This window comes from Prinia subflava, chromosome 3 (genome assembly GCF_021018805.1).
Source record: "Prinia subflava isolate CZ2003 ecotype Zambia chromosome 3, Cam_Psub_1.2, whole genome shotgun sequence".
NCBI classification, from domain to species: Eukaryota; Metazoa; Chordata; class Aves; order Passeriformes; family Cisticolidae; genus Prinia; species Prinia subflava.
This window is the reverse complement of record NC_086249.1, coordinates 22,081,574-22,104,504: the sequence shown is the minus strand read 5'-3', so window position 1 is coordinate 22,104,504 and position 22,931 is coordinate 22,081,574. Positions and strand designations below refer to the sequence as shown.

The 22,931-nt window shown below is 40.1% G+C and overlaps 1 protein-coding gene across 2 annotated transcripts in view; it reads left to right on the top strand.

The window, feature by feature from the left end:
* The window catches only part of TENM4 (teneurin transmembrane protein 4), a 600,742-nt gene that overhangs the window by 408,828 nt on the left and 168,983 nt on the right, over positions 1-22,931 (top strand). For both annotated transcript variants that reach the window (XM_063394390.1, XM_063394392.1), the window contains 3 exons: positions 6,892-7,062; positions 11,831-12,045; positions 17,532-17,742. In XM_063394390.1, coding sequence (XP_063250460.1) covers positions 6,892-7,062; positions 11,831-12,045; positions 17,532-17,742 — 597 coding nt within the window. The remainder of the gene's footprint in view (positions 1-6,891; positions 7,063-11,830; positions 12,046-17,531; positions 17,743-22,931) is intronic.

Here is a 22,931-nt window from a genome sequence, read left to right as displayed (position 1 = left end):
TCCATCTTTTTGCCCTCTTCCTACACCAGTAGGGCCCTAGAGGCACTTCAGCCCTTGACTCTTGTGGGTTCTGCCATGCTGGGACACAGAAGCCTTGGCCAGCACTGAAATGGAACAGCAGTGTAAGAGAAAAACAGGTTGATTTATTTTTTTAATGTTTGTTTTACCGTTCCCATTCTTCCTCATCTTCTTTGATTTACTGAAGATTGACAAACCTGTGATTATTTCATGGTCCTTTTCATAACACTGGATGTCACAAAAATACGGTTAATTCTGCAACAGTCAATTCTACCACTTGTACAAAAATCATATGATTTCAGTGTAGAGATGGTTATCCAGATAATTACAGTCAAATTTCTTCCAGAGGCAGGAGTGAAAGCAATACATTTACTTGAGTTAAAATTAACGCTGAGTAATTCAGTGGTGGGATTCAGCTTTTTCTCAATTAGGAGAAAAAAGCAAAGCTCAGGTGTCATTTTGGAGAGCATATTATTGTAAGTCTGACTAAACATGAAGGTTAAAGAGGAGTATGTTACCACCACATATCTTATACTTGTTTCCACACAAAGAGGGGAGAGCAAAGAAACAAGCTGTAAAAATGTCTTCTCAACCACTGACTGAGCTTCCACTGTTTTTCCTATTTCAAATCCCTTACACTTTTTTGTTTAACTTATCCTTGCTCTATTCTAACCTTCTTTCTCTCAGTTTCTCTCATTCCATATTTTTCTCTGCTTCCTCCCCTTTCATTTTCATTCTTGTCCATTGTGGCATCAGTCCTTCTCATTTGTTCCTTCTCACACAGTGTTTTTCTATTTTCTCTTTTTCCCCATGCTGCACTGGGAAGCTTTGGAAAATCCTTCTCCCTCCCAGGAGTGGCCTTTTAGTTTGTGTTGGCTTAGGCTTAGCTGTCAGCAGTGCAGTGAGGTGCTTGTAGAAACCAGTGGAGTAGCAAAGCCAAACTTCTCCACATGGAGCCCAGTGCCAGGACAGAGCACTGGGGAGGGTGGAGGGGCTGTGCAGTGAAGCTTTTGCAAAGCTTGTGCCCTCCCCTGTGTCATTTAAGCAAATATAGTGACATATATGTCAGTATATATACACAAATACACAAATATGGATTCAAAGCCTGGAAAGCATCTGGCTGGGGTTTTCAGATCAGAATCCCAAAGACTTCCTGTCTTGCCTTTATGCCCTTTACCCCTGCCCTTGCTGTAAGTCCAGGCTCAGGTAGGGATCATTAATGTGTTTTGTTAACCTTCGATTCTGAGAAACTCTTTATTCACTGTTCAGGGCAACATCAGCTGTTAGCTGGAAAACAGTTGTTGTTTTATTCATTCCTTTGTTCCTGTAGCAGCTTTGCCTGAGTGAGGAATCACCAGGCCAGCTGTGGTACCTGCAGGACAGCCCTGAAAGGGCAGGGGAGGAGGAAGCAGCAGAGCCTGTGAGCTGCTGTGAGAATGCTTTTAACAAACACTATGGAAGCAGCTGGTGGCTTCAGCTGTAGCCTTAATTCCAAACATCGTAATTGATTGGTTTGGTTATTTATTACACTTAGCTTGCTGCTTTGGGCAAAGCAACAAGCTAATAAAGGGCCAGCAGTTTGTTTTCCAATTTTTTGCTGACTGGTGTGGTTTCTGGGGGTCTCATATGCTTCAGTAAGCATGTCTTGTCTTTTCTTCTCCCTGTGATCTATCACAATCATCTGCCTCTCCCTGCTAACTCCTTCGCTCCATCAACCTGTCCTAAGAGATGTCCATTTTGTTGACCATGTGAATTATTATCTTAGTTTGTCCTTTTTCATTCTAAATGCAGTACCACTTCCTTTGTTCTCTGCTCCGCTGAGTAAGTTGTTTTGACTTCAGTGTTTTGCTGTCTCATAACAAGTGGCAATAATACAGAGGTACTCAAAAGCCTGAGTGTCTTCAAAAGAAACTTGGAAAGAATGTTCCTCTTTATTGCTCTTAACAGCATCTGCTGGTGCTGATTATGGCACCCACAAGCAGCTATGGAGTAGGAATAATGCAATATAGGAAGAGATAATACGTTAAAATCAGAAGAACCGTGCTCCTGGCTACTTGGTTCCACCAATATGAACTTTGATTTATTTGCATGATTAAATAACTCAGCTGATGCTGAACTGTTCGCAAATTTTCTTTGCTAAAGTGAATCTGAGTCCAGCAAAAGAAAAGCCATATCACACTGGCATGGTTGGAATGCTGAACTCTGCAAAGTAATCAAACCCTGAAGGGACTGGAGTTTGATGTCCATTTTTTTTCCACCAAGAAGGCAAGCACGGATGACTTAGAATTGAGGATAAAGTGATTTACTCTGCCACAAAAAATTCTGTTACCAGTTCAGCAGATTTCAGCACACCTTTTGCTAGTACTTAGCTACAGGGGAAAGGTCGTGCAAGTCAAAGCTTTAAAGTCAAAACATGAGCATAATGGGCCAGAGGCCCCAGATGCCTTTATATCATCTAAGTTGGTGGTGGTGAAACAGCCCAGAGAGCACGCGGGGTTTCCCCTACGTATTGTTTTCATTCCAGGAGAAGGCAGACAAGAGAGTTTTCTTCTCCATGGGGAATATAACCAAAGCTTCTGCAAAGAGCCTGTTGTGGAGCTTCCTAGGCAGTGAAAGCTACGTGGTATTTTACAAAAGTGTACACTTTAATGATTGTTAATTGCAGAGTGCTCTTTTAATACATGGGGAGCCTTCAATATCTGAAAATCTATTGAACATCATGTTGGAGAGGGAGAGGGAGAAGGACCTGGAGGCTTTTAGGAGGGCATTTACTCTCTGTCAGTGACTTCTTGTATCTAGCTGAACAGGGGGCAAAAAAAAAAAAAAAAAAGCCAGAGAAAATGTCCACAGTGGGTTCCATTGACCCAGAGACTAAAAACATCAGGAATCTCAAACTATTTTTATACCTTCACTTTTAGGAATGTTAACACTTCAAAATATATGGTTGTGCCTCTCATCCATGGTTACAGGGCTTTTCCATGATTATGGTCCTTTGGTTTGTTTTTGTTTTCCTGCGAGTAAGATCTTTGCATCAATTCAGCACCGAACAAAGTTAATTCCTAAAACCTTTAAACACAACAGGTTTACACATCCCATTGTAAGGACCCAAATCCACTGCTGTTACTGCTTGACTTTTTAACACCAGTGTGGCAGTTAGAGAGAGCAAAAGGAGAAACGAAGCTTCCACCAGGCTGCCAAGCAGACACTGCTGATATTTGGAATATAGTAATGAAATCACTTGATCAGATGATATCCTTGTAACATACCTGCTATGAGAGTGTGTTTCCAAAGTAAACCATACTCTTTGTTGTTGTTCCAGGTTGAATTTTGTGGTTACTGCCTACCTATAGCAGAAATTGCATGATGTCTGTTTGCCATATGAGTGGGAATATTTATAGGCTTTTATTTTGTGCTTGGAAACATCAAATCAGAAATTCTGAACAGAGCAGTAGCTCTGAGCTTTTATACTGTTTTCTGAATTTTTAAAGCACTTGATAATCAAAATGCTATTCAAATAATACTGGTTTTTAGCATTCTGCACTTTCATATGCACGATGTGCATGGTTGTCATTCTCATGGCTTATCACTGGAGACCTTCTTACAGCCTTGCAATACTTTAAAAGGAGGCTTGTAAGAAAGATGTAGAGAGATGTTTTACTAAGGTCTGCAATGACAGGACAAGGCCAAAAGGGTGTTAAATGAAAAGATAGTAGATTTAGATTAGATATAATGAATATTTTATTATCAGGCTGATGAGGCACTGGCACAGGTTGCCCAGAGAAGCTGTCCCACACCTGGAAGTGTACAAGGCCAGGCTGAATGGGGCTTGGAGCAACCTGGTCTAGTGGAAGGTGTCCCTGCCCATGGCAGTGGGGTTGAAAGAGATGGTCTTTAAGGTCCCTTCCAACCCAAACCACTTTTTGATTCTGTGATCTGTGTGATGATGAGATCAATGTACACAAGAAGCTTTTTGCTTTAGACAAAATCTACTAGCAAAGGACAAAATTTAACATTAATATAAGTCATTTAACTTTGTGTGATAACACAGTATCTATGTTACAGATAATTCTGTCATATTTTCTATTTTGGGACATTTTAAGACACTTTTCAAACATTGAGAATTGGATGATGACATGGAATGGTTGATCCACTTGCTCAAGTGGATGGATAATGTGCAGAAAAGCTGCAGCACTTCCAGGGTGCTGGTTCTGTCGTTACACTGAAGCAAGATGATCACTTATTAACTCATTTGCTCTCAGGTATTTTAAATTAGTTTTAATGCCTGGAAGAAATGTTCATGGTTTTCCCCTGCACCCAGAACAATGTTGAGTTTCTCACCTTTCATTTGCTTACAGTAAATAATGATCTACAATAAAAAAATCCTCCTAAGGAGAGGAGAAGCAGCTATGGCCTTTTGGGGAAACAATGGCTTTGCAATGTGTTCCTAAAAATCTGTGTGACACTTAGGCTGTGATGTCCAAAGGACAGAGCAAGTCAAATGGTTTTGTCCATTTGTCCAAAGTCTTTCACGAAGAAAACAAACCACTGGCTCAGTTCCTGCCCAGTATAAGCTCATGCAGGTCATTCTAACATGACATCTGAGAGATGGAGCTGGTGTTAAGCACTTAAGGCCAGCAGAACTTAGGCCTGACTGCTGCCTAAGATTGCCTGAGTTTGGAGGAGTGAAGAGTACAGTTTCCATTCTGCTTGGAACTACAAACATTCATGTAACTACAAATATCCCATGTTAAACATAGGAACTTGTGTGCTTAGAGCATCTAAGGCCTTGAGCTCTAACAGCTCTGGATAACACTCTGGTCCTTGGAGATGTCCAGCCTGGATGGAGTTATAAGATAGCATCCAGTACTGAGCTTAGAACAAAACTGCTGGCACAGAGCTGCATGAAGTGCCTCTTTAGAGCTTGTGACCCTGTAAGCATAGAGTAAGTTAAGTGAATTAACACACAATTGCATTTTAACGCCCAAACAAGTGAATTGAGTTAGTCCTTTAACCTGCTGTAGTTGTCCTTTCCTTTTCTGTGTAGTAGAAAAAAGCAGATTCCTACCTGATGAGGTTTTATGAGGTTAATAGCTATGAAGTGCCCAGGCACTCTGATGATGAGGGCTGTATGAACACAAAGATATTATGCAAGCATAGCAATGCTAAATGCTTGATGCAGACTCCTTGTTCATGGTCTGATATCCTCTCTTCTCTGCCGAGTAAATATATCCCTTTTAGATGAAAATACTTGTCGCTCTGCCTAAAGTGCCCTGGTTAAATTACCAGTGGTGTTGGTAACATTCCTTCTTGCTGTATGTACCTGAATAAAAATGAGCATTGAACAGCTCCTCAGGAGACTTTCCTTGCTGTGCTTCCTTGCTGTGTGGGAGTTTAAGGAGCGTATTTTCTTTCCTGATGGTTAAGATTGTTAACAAACACAGTCCTCATTTCCGTGGTAAAAAAAGAGTTTTGCACTCATGTTTTGTTATGTTGTAGTTGTGTAAAGACAACCTTGTTTATGTTAGTAAATGACAGATGACCTAATTGAGACTGAAGTGGAAAAATCACATATTTTGCTAAATTGCCTAAACCTACTGTCCTCAGAGAGCTACTCAGATTACTTTTCAATCCTCTTGTAAAGATTGTTTCAATGCACAGGTTTAAATAAACTAACCACTTGTCCCCAACAATAGTTAATGATCTCAGGTATATGTATGTGAATAAAAAGAGAATTGTAGGCCATGGAAATGCTCTGTTTCTTTACTAGTTTTGTTTATAATAAATGGATGTGATGTTAGTGCCATTGTATAGGTTTTTTGAGAAATTATAGTGTAAAATATCAAGGCTTTCCCTTCAAAAAGAAATGTCATTCCAAATGTAGCAAATACCAGATCATTTAGCTGTGTAGAGCCTAAAGCTAAGCTGGATACTGATTGAGTATGAAATGTTTATGTTGGGGATGGAAGAACTGATATGGTAAGCCACAAGCCACATTCTTTTGCTTTATATTTGCAAGGGGCAAGTATTAGTTGTGTAAGCATATGATTTCCATACTCCTCATACATGTGTTTGCTTTTTAAGCAGTCTGTCTTGTTCCTTAGCAGCACTTGTCTTTGTGTAATGCTTTGAAATAGATTCACATGTGCACTGGATGACTTAGTATGGCCCAGAAACCTACAGAGAGCTTTGCCCTGGTGTCACACAAGTCTAAATGGTGCTGCTTGTTTTCAGTTCTCAAGGATATGTCTTTGATCTGAATAGAGGAGGCTGAGTTGTACGAAGGAATCCTCAGACATAGTCGCTCACATTTGTGATGCAGAGCACAAAGGCATGTGTGCAAGATGGATCTTGAATTACCTCAGTTTTCACTTGGTCCTAACCTGGACAAGCTGTCGGAGATGTCTGTAAAGGCTTCTGTGTATAATTGGTGGGTTAAAAACAGAGAACCTGTATAATACACTGTGAACATGGCAAAACAAACCGGAGTGCAGTTCCTAGGATTTATTGGTATGTTAAGAAATAATACTCCTTGTATTTCTGTGTTCACCGCATTGTCACCCAGCCTTGGGAGCTTTGTGAAACACTGTGCCTGGTTATCCTGTAACACGGACCGTGAGTCAGGAGTGGTCCTGCTGGAAGCAGCAGAGTGGATTGTTACAGGTGATCTAAATCGAGTTTAAGTGGGTGGAAAGACCTAGGGAGCTGGTATGGTAGAAGCAGCAGGGGGTGTCTAATTGCATTAATCCCATTCTTGTCGTACAGCAATGACCACTAATAAGGCACTGGAGCGAGGGTTCAGAAAGAGAAAGTGCCCCTGTAGTTCTGAAACTCTCCCAAACAGAAAAAGATGACTTTTCTCATTGCTCACCACAGCCATGCACCTGTTTGGCCTAAACTGGCACCTGCAGCCGATGGAAGGGCAGATGTATGAGATCACGGAAGACACAGCCAGCAGTTGGCCAGTGCCAACGGACGTCTCCTTATATCCTTCGGGGGGCACAGGGTTAGAGTTACCTGACAGGAAAGGCAAAGGAACCAGTGAAGGTATGGTTGTTGTGTGTCCATGTTGTGAGTCCTCTGTCTGCCTCTAAACTCCAGCCGTCCAATCTCATGCTCCATTACCCTCAGTGCTGCCATCAGCAGGTGCTTTTCCAGTCTTTCATGTCTAGAGCTAGTAGTTGCCAGTACTGTTTCCATATGTTTCTAAGTTTCATATCCTTCTGATGTCCACTAATGCAATAAAACTGTGTGAAACCTTCTCCACACGTTCAAGGCATTCTCACAGACTACAGAAGGCCAGCATGAAAACCATGCCTCGAGTGGCTGTTTTCATGGGAAAACATTGTCTCTTGAAAATTAAATGATTCCTGAAGCACTGGATCAAGCTTCCTCTACAGCACTACAAAAATGTTGGACTATTTGTTGCCACTTAGCAAATGTTTTGAGGACCAAAATACTTACCGAGAGCTATTACACTGTAAGTTTTAACACTCCAGAGTTGGACATAGATTTATAAAAGTAGCCAGATAAAAGGCATAGTCTCCACAATGTATCACAGTGTTGACAGAAATTAGAAGCAGCTTATGGATCCTCAATTCAGCAGCACCTTATTCAGCAGTTTCACATCATTGTGTTCTTTTTTTAGAGGTACCATGGCTAAAAGTACTTGTAGGTACTGCAAAGTCTTATCCCTCCCAAGACATAGCTGCAGAAATGAGAAATGCATATTTCAGAAAGCTTTTTTTTTTTGTGTGTCAGGCTTCTCTATATAAAATTAAGAGAGTCCAGTAAAATTGAAGTAATAGACTAATTAGACTAATTTTGATAGTTGTTTTTGTGCAAGTTTTTTGGACAGATAAGATGTATACTACTGTTCTTGCAACTCACTGAACTCAAAAGTTTCCTGAGTTCCCTAGGCTTTGGCTGACAGCCTGTGTTAACATGTTTCATTTAAATTAATTGTAGTGGGCTTTTTCCCCATAAGAGTTTTTCTGTCTTTATTAGCCCAAATAAGGGCCATAATTATGTGTGTTCCTTAAAACAGTATATTTGCTGGTAACTGATGTCTGCCATCAAGTTGCTACAAGGAAAAATCAGCTAAGGAGGTTATTCTCAGGAAACCTTACTAGACAGTACAGCAAGCTGCAGACAGCCCTGCTGTTGTACTCAAAAATACTTCACGACAGATCCTTTTTTTCCCCCTCTAACTTGCCATATGTTTCATTTTTGAATCATCTAGCTTTGATCTGTCCATCTCTAAACTTTTAAAAGTCAAAATAAAAAGAAATGTATGTATTCAAAACTGCCATCCAAGTGGAAGACCTCCACTTATTTTAGCCACATTTACAGTGACATGAGTGGAAGTTTTTATTGCTGTTCTGTTAAAAGAGAAATCTGGGAAATAGCCTAGTTATGTCATGAGAAGACCCCTCAAGTTAGTGCTTTGCATAGATCTTAGGGAATCTGTAGGCTTTAGAGGAAATTACCCTGTCCTGACTAAAAAACACATGTGCACATCTTTGGCACAGGAGTAACACTGTCCAGCATTCAAATGCAGCTCTCTCCCCATCAGGTAACTATCTAACTAACTCTGGACTAGCAGTGCTGCAGGGCTTCTGTTCTAAACCAGAATGTATGTGATTAAAAATTTTTTTGAAGAATTAAAATATATTAGAATGTCTTTGGATCAGAATGAAATAGGCTGGAATGTGTTAGGAACATCCTTAGAGCTGATCTGAATGAATCATTACCAGTGTCTTTCCAGCTCTCAGTAACAGACATTCCTTCTCATCTGTGGCTGTGCTCCAGAACAGCATTTACCTCTGTTCAAGCCCAACCCTGTTTACCAAAACACTTAACCACATGCTTACATTTAAGCATGTAATTGACTGTGATTGAAGTCAGAGCTATGTGTGTTCTTAAGTGTTTTGATGAGTCAGGAACCATCCAGTGAGAAACAGAGAGAGATTCAGCAAGGTCTGAAATGAAACAGTTCATTTTGATATCCAGAGAAATTAAGAACAGTTGCTACGGCAACTAAAAGTTCAAGGTAATGTGGAGAAAGAGCAAAGTAATTGACAGCCCAATTAAGAATTCAGACCTGAAGTTAATTTTAAGGAGTCAGGTATTCTGATTAGAAGCCAATTTCTGATTAGAAGCTGAAATGGCTTTTTTATTGTACTTTCTTTGTGAAGTATCCAGTCCATAGGGCCTAATCTTACTGTAGGTTACAGCTGGTGAAACAAAGGGATTTCAGGGACTGAATTCAGTGAAGAGAGCTTCTCCTTGGACTGCTGTATCAGGATGAGCTTCAACCTCTGGCAACATGACATAACAGCTCTTAGGATATCTGCTTCTTGGAATACAACTGTCCACCAAGAGGAGACATAAATTGTAATTGTTTGTACAAAAAATTATTTCTGTGAGACTGTCTTTTGCAATCACAGAAGCATTTTTGTTTGCATGAGCAAGTGCTGCTCTCTCTACAGAATACACCCTGTGCTCATTTTCTCCAGGCTCTATCTTGCATAGCAACATCTGTCATATTAAATTCTCACCTTTCCTGATTCACTCTGATGTACGATCTTTATTAATGAACAATCATGGGGCATATCAAATACTTAAGGTTTTCATCTGAATAGCTAAGAACCTATAAAACATGTCAGTAGTAATCCGAAAGAATGTATCTTATTTGAACCAAAACATGTGATGTCTTTAGCTCTTCTTTAACAGAATCCTCAGTCTTTTCATGTTACAATAGTGCAGTAAGAAACTTTGCATGAAGACATTGGAACTGTTTCCTATAATCCTGACAGTGTGAAAAGAAAATTTTACTATGCCAAATAAATACTATCAATCCAGTTGATCAAGTAGTTCCCTTCAGAATCTAGCTGGGTGATTTTTCTTGTGCAATTATACCCTATTAGCACAGAAGTATTCAGAAAGAGTGGCCATTTACTTAAGCTGCTTCTGATTATCTCATTTAATATGTACATGGACTGAAAAAGGATAAAAGGTCAGCAGATTTCCCCCCCGTGTTTATTTGCAAGTGATGAGCAAAGATAAATGGAGATCTTATAAAGTAAGAGTAGCTTTTCTTGTGTGAACACACAGCCTTTGCATATACACCTTTTGTTCTGGTATGCATAAAACTTCTGCCTCAAGATAGCTCATGCCATCGAGTCCTGCTCCACCAGTGTCCTTAAGCAGTTGCTGACTTTAAATCAGGGTTTAGTGTTACCAGAGCCAAAAATCCTGCAAGGAAAAGATCTCCATTCTTAATAGTTAGTATGCATATCATTTCTATATTGATTTTCAGAGGCAGCTAACAATTTACATCTGTTTCTCCTGGAGAGTTTGCATTGGGATGGTATGTGGAGAAATTTATGGCAATACTGTATTTAACATTATGTAATCTTAAAGGAAATGTCATTTGAAACTGTAAAAATCAGTGTTCTACCAGTCACCTTTCCAACGTGGCAAGTAAATTCTGAGACTATTTGACCTAAATTCATGATAGATGGGAAAGGATTTTTTCCCCCATTCCTCAAATCTAGGTACTGGAAGAAAAGAAATTGTAATGTGATTTTCCTACAAAAGAATGTATGTAGCCAGAAGTTTCCTTCTCATTTGGTTAGAATTGTTTGCTCTGTAAAATCTCGTAGTGTGTGCTGAAATAGCATAGGGATAACAAACAAATTTATTTGAATTTCCAAAATTAATAATTAGTCCTTGTTGGTGACATGTTGCTCTCCTTACTAAAGCCAGAATCTTTCAGGTGACACTACTGCATTCTTTTCCACTAGAAGTGTCCTTAATAAAGGCTATTTGCTAAGCAGTTGCCTTCTTCATCATCCCTGTGCCCTGCACCCAAAGCTGCAGCCACTGATTATAGCAGAGGCTGAAAAGGGAACATTCTGGCATTTGATTTTTCATTCTGCCCCTCATTCCGTGGTCTTCCTTTGGGTCCAGATTTTTTGAAGCAGCCACCTGTTTTGGGAGTTATGACTGCATAAATTTCTAAACTGGAATTTCTCAGGTGTGTTTTTAGGGGTGCTCCCTGCTGACTCCCTTGGACATTACAGCATGTCCTGATCCCATTGAATCTCCAGCCTGGTAGTTTTAGAAACAGATGCCTCCATTTGTCTTCTGAAAGAAAATGGATAATAATAACATACTTTACAGATTATATTGAAACCAAATTAAAACCCTTATGTTTCTTAATAAACACTGCTCAAGTGCAGGGTATGGTCTCCTTTGTTTATCTCAGTCCTTTCTTTTCATTAGCTTTTTTCTGGCTATTTCAAATACTGTTACCATGGTCAAGAATTAATTTGACAGGGAAACATTTTTCCTTTCCCCACTTAGGCATCGTTCACGCTGCTGCTCTCCACACCACTATTCCACTCTGTGGCACATCTATCTCATTCTCCCTACACTTCTCTTTACTAATTTAATGATGACTTCTCCATTCCTAAACTTATATTAATTTAGGATCCAATGTCAGATGATTTATTCTTATCTTTGGAATATAATTACACACTATCTGATGTTGCAATTTAAACAAAAGGCCATTTTTCTCCAGGTTGCGCTTCCCGTGCTCATGTTTTCAAACAAAACAGTTGCTGAAGCCAGAAATAATCCTGCCAGTTTTCCTTCCATAACCATATGGATTGGCTAGACAAAGTACTCCGAAGACTTCAGGATACTAATAGACTGTTTCTCAAGATCAGTGTCAGAGATACCGGTATGATTAGATTACTTTCAGGATCTAAAGACTAACTCAAGAATTTTTGTTCCTGTGTTTTGGCAGGAAAGCCCAGTAGTTTCTTTCCAGACGACAGTTTTATAGACTCCGGAGAAATTGATGTAGGCAGACGAGCCACACAGAAGATCCCTCCTGGTATCTTTTGGAGATCTCAGGTGTTCATCGACCACCCAGTGCATCTGAAATTCAATGTGTCTTTAGGAAAGGCTGCGCTGGTTGGCATCTATGGCAGAAAAGGACTCCCACCATCACACACACAGGTAATGGGACCTTATTTTAATTAAATCATGTTGTCTCAAATTGATGTTTGTATGATTTATTGTTTTATTTCACGTATTTCTTTCAAGAATTTGTTGCATGCTTGCAAGATGTCCAAGATCATTTATCCAGAGAACGAGAATCAGGAGACAGCTGAAAAAATTTACACAAATTAATCCGATGAGCTGTAGGCAGGGGCTGAGCAGGCAGTTGCCTAAGGCAGCAGGCTGCCAGAGGAGAAGGATTTTGTGAGGCTGGTGGTCACTGAGGGTACCAGCTGGTTGCTCCAAGCAGAAGATACCACCTTTTCCATCCAGTCCTTTGCACAAAGGCAGCCACACTCAAACTACATCCAAAGGAATCGTCTCTTCAGCAGATTCGTATACCTCAGGTCTGTCTGTTTCAGCCACTGCCTTTACCATCTCATGGTAACAGCAGCAAGACCCCAGCTGGTCACCCTTACAGGAGCAAGATTCACTTCTGTCTTCCATGCTGGAATGCCTTGAGCCAACCCTTCACATGATATATGCTGACTGTCAGCTTAGACTGAGCGTTGTCAGGGCCAAGTAATCACTGTATAAGAAAATAAAAACAATTTTTTACAGAAAGCCACCAACTTAGACAGAAATCAAGATCCAGTTATTATTCTGTAGGACTAAAATGAAAGCAGATTCTTTTTTAACAAAAAAGAATCTTTTTTAACCTTGACAAAAAACATATTAAAAAAAACCACTTTGTGGGAAAAGCTCTCAAGGACCATCCTCTTAAGTAAGGATTTTATACCTTATTTTCTCTTCTTTCTGTTTCAGCTTCTAAGCTGCTCTTACCCAGGTTGATTAATACATTAGGGCATAATACACTGGCAATGCAAAGTATTGTACTCCCACTTGCATCAGCAGGTTATCAAAGAATTAGCAGGTTTATATAAGTGTATCTTGCCCTTGTCCTTTACTATTAGCTGAAAATTTTAGAGATTTTTAGAAATACCCTGCATTTTTTGTTTTTGAACAAACAAATATGTTTATTATGATCTCTGTGGATAATATGGTATTTTGTATGTATTATCACAGGTCCAACTTATTTCTGTCAAAGAGGTGTCATAAATCTATGCTTCTCTGCCCACTTTTCTGCAGAATTAAAATATTTCAGTAGGATCTGTACATTATCATTTCAGTGCCACAATAATGCTATTACTGCCCTTGTCTAATCAGTCCCTTTTCACAGGGAGATTCAAATATTTATAACTTAAAAGTCCTGTGTTAGTGAAATAAAAACTCAAGTCATGATTGCATAATACTAACTTTAGATCAGAGCTCTTTATTCATTTTTTTGTTTATTATCATTCTTAAATTTTATTATGGAACAGAAGTTGTTACATGCATAGGTTCAATTCTTTAAGTAAAAACCCTAAAATTTAACACATAAAGCTCACTTTTTCCACAAAGTGCAGTCATTGGTTTCCCACGAGGTCAAAAGTCCAGCAAGCAGATGTGCTCTAGTGTGGGCTCCGCTGTCCATGGGGCCAGAGGTTCTGCCAGGAACCTGCTCCAGCAGAGGCTTTGAATGGGGTCACAGCCTTCTTCAGGGCATCCCCTTGCTGCTGCATGGGTCTTTTCTCCAGGCTGCTTGCAGGGGGATCTCTGCTCCCCTTTGGAGCTCCACAGGCTGCAGGGGTACCGCTGCCTCGCCATGGTCTGCACCACAGGCTGCTGGGGAATCTCAGCTCCAGCACCTGGAGCACCTCCTCCTTCCCCTTCTGCACTGACCTTGGTGTCTGCATAATTGGTCCACTCACTCTCCTCTTCTCTAGCTGCACTTACGTCTGTGCAATGATTATTTTGCCTTCTTAAATACGTTATCAAGGAGGTGACAATTGCTACCATTACTGACGGGCTCAGCCTTGGCCACTGGTGGGTCTGTCTTGGAGCCAGCTGGCGTTGGCTCCGTCATACACAGGGAAAGCTCCAGCACCACCCACTCAAAGCACCCACTCCTGTTGCACCCCTTGCTACCAAAACCTGGCTCTGCACATCCAATATAATGCTCAAAGTCGTATTTATCCATGCTTAAATAACAAACTATTCCTAATTCTCTGTGGGAAACTTTCTCTGGCTGTGGTGATTGTTTTCTGTTTTAGGCTGCCAACAACTGTCGTCACTAATAAGTAGGAAGAAAACGTAAGCTCCAGATTTCTTTAGTCTTAGAAATAGATCACACAGAAGCCCAAAATAGTTTACTATTAACAAAAGACATTTCTTCTCATTCTTCTCAACAAATCATAATAAGTTACACAATTTTGTTATGGTCTATGAGATTTAATCTTCCTAGATCAAATCCTTTTTTAAACTCATTTTAACCTTGGCCAAATTTTAATAAATCATAAATTTTAGGATAGGTTGTCACTGCTTGCAGAGGGCATTTTTCTGTTTCTACAGTTTGAATTGATTAATATGGTATTTTATCAATGATTTCCTTGCTGGCAGTAACTAATTGCCTATTAAAAATCTTTGAATGTATTAAAATGCAATAAAGCCCATTCCATGTGTGGCTCCACTAATATTTACAACTACTAGCTTGGCAAAGTAGTACACCAACACTACTGCAGCATCAACATCTGCAGCAGCATCTTGCAGATATTTATTAAAAAACCTTTTGTTTTTGGCAGAAAGCCCCAAGTAAGTATAACCCAGATTGGAGTGGAACAACAGCAGCTCACTGTACCTGAGTGCCTTGAAATGGTTTTCATCTCACTAAGCTTTGAGTAACTACATCTAATAGATAGCAGGAAGTAGATGCTTGTAAGCACAATCCATAGGACATTTCTTAGATTTCCACGTTACAGTGAGGCAGATTGCATCCTAGAAGTGTCTCTTTGCTTGCAATCCAGTGATTCTAGAAAATTTTCTCAAGTTCTGTTTTAAAAATTGAACCAAGTTGTTTTACCATGCTCCAGAATAAATATGCAAATACTTGGGGTTTTCTCTTACTAGTTTTACCTTCTTCAGTTCACTTATTCCTTACTCAAACTCAAGCTCTGTAGAGACATTCCCAGCCCCAGACACCACAATGGTGTCCTGTGTCACTGTCCTGCTCGGCTGTGTCAGGCATGGTCACACTGAGGCCTCATGAGGCACCAGCCTAGGCAGTAGCTCATGCTTAGAGTAGCTACAGACACTTGGGTCCCAAAGTGACTTTCAAACCAACCACTCACCAGTATCGTCCTAAACCCTTCAGTTGTTTTCATAGAATCATAGACTATGCGGAGTTGGAAGTGATCTGTGGGGATCGTCAAGTCCAACTCCTGGCCTTGCGCAGGACACCCCAAAATCACTTGCCTTAGAGCTTTGTCCAAACACTTCCATGACCTCTTCCCTGAGGAGCCTGTTCCAGTGTTTATCCATACTCTGAGTGAAAAACCTTTTCCTAATATCCAGCCTAAACCTCTCCTGTCTCAGCTTCATGCTGTTTCCTCAAGTCCTATCAGCGGTCACCACAGAGAAGTAAGAGATCAGTGTCTGCCCCTGCACCTTCCCTCAGAGAGGAAGCTGCAGATCACAATGAGCTCTCCCCTCAGTCTCCTCCAGGCTGAACACACCAAGAGCCCTCAGCTGCTCCTCATATGGCTTCCCTTGCAGAGCCTTCACCATCCTCATGGCTGTCCTTCGGACACTCTCTTAAGAGCTGAATGTTTTTCTTATGGCACCAAAAACTGTCCCCAGCACTCAAGGTGAGGCTGCCCCAGTGCAGAGCAGAGCAGAGCAGAGCAGAGCAGGACAATCCCCTCTTTTGCCCAACTGGTAGTGCTGTGTCTGATGCCCCCCCAGGGCACGGTTGAAACAGTGTACATTTTTAATTGCATGTGGTTAGAATTTATACTTGCCTTGTATTTTTAGATTTTAGATTGTATGTTTTATAATTTATATTTATGTCATATTTTTCAAAAGCAGAAGCTCTGTCTCTATCAAAGCTAACTTGGATAGTCACCCAAAAGGAATGACCTTTGCGGTGTGACAGCTTTTATGTTCTCAAAAGACTCTTCAGCACCAAATTTGAGATCTCTGTACTGAAATATAACCAAAAGAAAATAAAATCAAGGTTCAAAAATAATTTCCTGTGAATAAATAATTAAAAATACATAGTTAAAATAATCCAGGGATGAATTCTGTCATTTCATATGTGAGCTATGTCATATATAGGTTATTGCTCAAAATGTTCTAGGAAATAAACATTCTTTTTTTAACTTAGTAGCTTAACTTTTTTTAACTTTTCCTACATAGGAAAGAACATGTCATCAAGTCGTTATCTTGGCTGACTTTGAAGACCATACCAGACAACTTAATAACAAGCACCCAAATTTTGCTACAGTAAAGTGAAAGGGGCTAAGCAGCCTAAATATTGGTTTTACAGTCAACTAGCACTCAGCAGCCATTCAGTGCAGCAACATTTACGGGTTCAGAAATAAGTGGTGGTGCTTCTTTTTGCCTGATTTTCTTCTTCCTGGTAAAAAAATCACAAACTTACCTGATCAGCTGGATGAGAGAGGCAAAACCAAGTGAAGTCAGGGAATAGAAAAGCTGAATAGTGTTGGATTCAGCTTGCAAGGTGTCCTGGTCATCTAAAGACATGATAAAAGTCAGATTAGATAAAGGTCATTTAACATTTTTGATGTCTGCTAGGCTTATATCTGCCTCATCCCATTAATGTAATACCAGATAAAATACAATTATTGTGGAAAATCAGTGGAAGGTTATTTAACTAGGGAAATAAAGGGAGTTGCAATACTAGTATTAGAGCAAAGCAGTTGTTCAGTTGAAGTTATCCTTGCAAAAAGTAAATGCAACCTTTTGAGGAAAATACCTAGAGCCACATCTTAAATGTGACTTTTCTGTATTAATCTCTTTTCCATCTTCATTTTCTATGATCTTGTAACCACTTTTCCTATTGTTTTAAGATAAAACCCTTGTTGGCTAAGCAAAATACTTCTGCAAAACCTCTACCATAGTTCACCTTAAAATATTTCTTAGTTTTCCCGTGATGAAAGGGAAAGTACTTTTCCCTTAAGTAAAGTTCCCTAGCAACTCTGTCAAACAACCTAGTTGGGCTAGATATATTTTTCTGTTTTATTTTCCATATTCGCCAAGACATTAAAAAAAGATAACAAATAAGCTGCTTAGTGTCATATTTACAGTGCAGCTGAGGCATGGTCTCATGTTTTCCTGCCTACATTTCTACAGAATGAGAACACCTCAGTAAGGCCAATATGCTGCAAATCACCTTATAAACAAAGATGATTTCAATATTCATATAATTACAGGAAAATACATCCATATACTAGATACTTCCAAAATGGTTACTTGCAGGTAGTCCGGGAAGGTACTTGAGTTAGCAGAGCAAATCCTGTTTATGATGCTTCTGCAGACCCAGAGTAAGAGACGAAGCTTAGGGAAACCTGATAAACACACCAACATCGCTCCCTCTTATGTTGCAGTTTGACTTTGTTGAGCTCCTTGATGGAAGACGTCTACTGACACAGGAGGCAAGAAGCCTGGAAGGACCTCAGCGGCAGCACAGAGCTTTTGTGCCCTTGGCCAGCCACGAGACAGGATTTATCCAGTATTTAGATTCAGGAATATGGCATTTAGCCTTCTACAATGATGGCAAGGAATCGGAAGTGGTTTCTTTTCTTACTACTGCTATTGGTAAGGATTTCCTCTATTATTCTTAAACTCCTAAATATGCCTTGGGGCCAGGAATTAACTCATGTACTTGAATTGCACGATGGCTTTGCGTGGTTTTGGAGAAAATGCTTGGAGGGGGTTGTATTTAGCAACATGCTGAATACTGTTAGACCCTAAATGATGAGTAAGTATTTTATAGGCCTTTTAAGTAACTATAACCATAACAAGATTCTGCCCAGTGCCAAACATGGATTACAAGCTAGAAGATCCTTGCTTTATTTTCTTACTTTGATTTTCCTTTTATTTAGTTGGCTTTTGTTAGTTTTGTTTGATTTTCTGTTTGTTAGATTGGCTTTTTTCTCTTTCTGGAGCAGAGGTGTAGGAATGATTGAAGAACAGACAGCAGCACCATTCCACAGTTCTGTGTGACAGGCAGTCTTGCCATTGAACACCATCAAAATCACTCAAGCTGGAGTTCAGGCAGAGTACTGAGTTTAAAATTCCAATACAGTGCACTGTAAGCCTTGGCAGTAGCAACCACAGTAACGGGAATCCCTGTTTCTCCTTGCTAACAGAAAGAAGCTAAGATTGCTTAACAGATTAACTAAATAGGTCTTCTGACTTCTCTGGCAGTAAAATGCCCTGTCAGTTCAGCTCACAGGCATGGATTTGTTGCTGCCCAAGGAGGAAAAGATGCTGCCAGCGGGTGCCTGACAACACACTGAGTATTCTTCTTCCACCCTTTAAATATCTAAATCTGTTTCTGATTCGGAAATATTTAATTTTAAATTTGATTGACCTGCTGAAACTGTTCATATACCTAGATTCGTTTGGTTGTAATTTAAAGATTAGTCCATAAAACTAGCACTCCACTTTCTTCTAACCACAGTGTTTAATGGACTTTTTTTCTTTGCAGAAAAAAGCAGACTCATTCCAAAGCTGCCATTAATCCCTCTCCCAACAGAGGCATTGGTGTTGAGTCTCAGCTGTCTGCAGTAGTTACCTAAGAGCTATGGGCTGTAATTTGTCTTGGCAGGTTAATTAAAAAGTTTAGGTCATATTAAAACAAAGTCATTAACATCCCAATATTCCATTTTAGCACTAAATTTTATCTAATGCAGAAATGGAAACTGCTGTAATGCTATGTTTTAAATTTAAAACCTGGAATTGTGATGTTCTCTCTTGTTTGCAGCACTAGAAGTATTTGTATATTAGCTTAGCAAATTGAAATCTTGCTCTACAGAATGCAGATTTACTTCCATTTAGTTTACTTTAGTAATTTGATTTTTTACTTACAACAACCACTTAAGGTACTCTTCTGAATGCAGCTTTTTTTTTTACTTGTCTAAGATGTATTCAGTTCAAAATTTCCCATCACAGGAAAGAAACAGTAAGGCTCCAACAGCAGAAAACACGTTTAAAGCACTGTCACTACTTGTTCTTGTTTCCAAAGTGATGCTGAAGTGTTCCAGCCAGACTTTTCTCTTGGCCCCATTGCACTAATACAGGGAAAAACAAGAAGAAAAAAAAGAAAAAAGCATTCTTAATTTGCCTTTGAGCATCAAGGGAATGGTGTGGGTGAGAAGCATGTCAGATTGTCTTCAAGGCAATCTTTTTTTTTTTTTTTTTTGGTTTTGTTCTTCTGTACCTTTATGACTGCATGACAAGCAGAACAGTCCACCATATGGAGCCCATGATATATTCAATATATCCCCTGCTGACCTTGAATCATTCAGCATTTCTGTGATTCAGAAACAAGGAAGTTTTCTTTTGCTACACAGGCGGGGAATCACTTTATCCACTGGCAGCCATGTAACAACACAAAGCTGTAGTGTAAAAACGCATGTTTAAGTACAAGCTATGCATTTTGAAACAGAATTAAGTAATTTTTTTAGGTAGGAAAATGTGGCTTCTTGGCTAGAATTTGTCCAGAAAAGTGTAGCATTTGTATAAGTACCATAAAAACACTCTAACAGCTTTAACAAGTTGGTATCTTTCTCCTCAATCTAGATTTTAAGAGTTTGTTTAAAACAAAAGGAAACAGTCAGGTGTTTTGTGTAACTCTAATGCTTCAGAACCTTTCTAGAGTATTCACGAAGTCTGGCAAGACATGGTTGCTACACTGTAAGTACGTAAATACTGTGGTACTGTAGTGTTACTATTTTTTTTTCACGGCCCAAGTAAAGACGATAAAGCAACCTGACAATGCTTATGAACCAGTGTGTGAAGTTGCAACACCAAACAAAAAAGTCACACATGATGGGAGCCTTAGATCTGTCTGTGCAGGGTGAGGAACCTTGAAAGCAGTTGTGTTGACTGTCAGAGGCAAACTGCCATTTCACTTGATCCTGTGGCAAGACCACCTAAAAACATCTCCCTTTATTATCCCACTAACATAGGGCTTACAGTAAGAGCGAATTTGAAAAGTATAGCTGTGATGCAGGAAGAAGTAGGATCTGATGATCTGAGAAGAGGACCAACAGCCTGGAACTCCTGAATTCTGATTGATGTGTTAATTCAGCCCCAGCCTAGGCTCATGCTTCAGCTGCTCGCCGTGTAAAACTGAGGAGAGTGGCATTTCCCCAGAGATGCTGTGAGGGTGATAGTACTGCTGGGAAAATGAATGAAGCATTAATTAATAATCACAGATAGTAGTAGAAAGCACAAAATTGATATTGGTGATCATAATGATAAGTTCATAAAGCCAAATTGTGCAGTCACTGCTCCAGGCAAACATCCCCTGCCAATGAGGACTCACCAAAATAAATGGCAATAGCTTTTACTTCAGCAATAAACATGTTGGATGGAAAGAATGCTGATTTTCCAAGTCTTATCTGCTGTGTTTCAACAAACTGAGCTGTTCAGAGCCAGCAAATCATTGCAGCCTCTGTATGACAGTATCAACTGCAATTACTGTGCAGTGCTTGCCTGGAATGATTTGGCTTCCATTATTCTAGTGAAAACCGGAGAAAAATGGAACAAAGCATCTGTATTCCCAGTCTGATAACACACAGGTAATTTCATAAATTGTGAGGCTGTCCATTATACAGCTTTGGAATGTGATAAAGCTATAACTAAATCCACTCAGGAGCATTAGCACAGATTCTGAGGGCAGGAGATGGCAACTCGGCCTGTTTTCTAAACTCCTGTGAAATCATCGCTGAAGGGTTAGGTGGTGTCAAAATGTGTACCTGTTACATGCACTGAATGTAAACCTGGGGAGAATACAGCTGTATAATGCTTGTCAGAGCTTACACTTCTGAATAATACAGAAAATTCAGGTGGAGGGAAAAAGATTATTCTGGAAAAGTTTTCAGCTTTTAATAGCATTTTTATATCCCATTCTTCTGAATTACAATCCATTACATTATAAAGGAATGGACAGCCAAGGTCTCTCAATAATAAATTAACCTTTTTGTAAATTACTTTGGTGGCACTTTCTGAAACTCCTAATAGGAACACTTCTTTGAGAAGCACCTTGTGGATTCACAATATGCCACTATCTGCCTGATAGTGGTAATTTATTTAGAGCAATTTTGTCTATTGAAGCAAAATAGTAGGCTGAGGTATAAGCTGGAATCAGCACATTTGAGACAGACTTTGGCCAAAAGTCTGCTCACTAGAAGCAAGAAACATCTGAGAACCCGCAAAGAGCATCTGTGGAGTCAGAGTGTCTTCCAGCAGCTGTTACTGCTGAGCTTAGGCAGTCTCAACTGTGCAGGGCCATTGAGCAATCAAAAGGAAAACCAAAACCAATTTTCTGTGAGAGGAGAACATCACTGTTCACCAGGTTGTCACCCAGCAAGAGGCAGGAAACACATGTAAAACACCTGGGATAGGATGCATCTCTCCATGTCCTATCTTCTACATGAGACAATGCTGAAGTTAAGAAAAGGACCATTCTTTCTGCCCCCATTACCATCCATAAAAAACCCCTGCTGTAAGTAGTTTCCACTGAAGTGCAAGATGAGCTCCAGTGTGATTTATAAGGAGCTGCCAGCACATCCAGCACTTGGCAATACACACCAAAAGGCACGTGCCCTTCCTGCAATGGCCCAGCATGTAACCCACCCCATGCAGTCCCTGGGACAGCACTCCACACTCAGCAGTGGTACCAGCAGAGGAACACTTTGCAATAGGACTGAGCTCACAGAGGAGAAAATGCAGGGCACAGAGGCAAGTGTGGGACTGGGGACCCTCCTTGTGTGAGAGGTGACAGAAATGGCTTCCTTAGCATTGTGTGTAAATGCCCTTGTGTTTAGCTTGTTCTTAGCAAAGGGAAAAGGAAGCATCTGAGTAGCTCAGATTTGCTTCCCTTGCTTTTGCTGCTTATGTGTAAGCTAACTTAAACTCTAGCAATTTCTGCTTCAGAGAGGATAACAGAGGTGTGATTCACTTAGTCTCAATGCCAGTCGTGTTATTTACGCTTGCTTTGCTAATGTCTGAAAAAGTCTAAATTTGTTTCATGTAAGTATTGAGGAGTCAGGGTACTGTGCGAGTAACATGGGATGCGATCTGTTCAGGCTTGCACTTTCCTTTTATCTCCTTAATGCCTCAGCTACTTGACTTAAAAGTCCCCCATGTACTATTAGATCTTCAGGACTCTGAAGGAGGAAAGGTGGTTTTAATGTCCCAGCTACCCTTTTCTGAACTTCTCCTTAGGCTAAAGAGGCTGAAAGTTCAGCAAGTGCTTTGCTGAAAATCAGAACTCCTTAACTGCTTATGTGACTTCAGCTGCTCCATGGAAGAGCTGCATTCTCCCCTATTGCATGACTATGGTCATCTTAGCCCTTCTGTTTCAGAGAGGGACATGGAGTACTTGCACCTTGTGGTAACCCTCTGCAGATAATTAGTTAGTGACCCATTCCTGCCCACACTCACAAATCTTTCTTTTTCTGCTCTGCACAGAAAAAGAAATATAGCAACATATGAGAACTGTGCCAGGAAGGAAAATCACCTAATTTTTGATGTTATTGATCTCTCCGCTACAAAATAACAGCAGACCTTTGCAAGCTCTGCAAATAGTTTTTTTTACTTTGGCTCTGTGTGAGCCCCTGCAAGCAGACATCTGATGCTCTTGTCAGATGGGCAACGCTTTTTTTGATTACTCTCTTATTGCTGCCAGCCCTTTTTTTGATTCTTTGTTTCCAGCTTTCTGCTCTTGCTTAGCTTCTCTGAGTGTGGCCAAGCTCATAGGTCTCAGGTAGTAT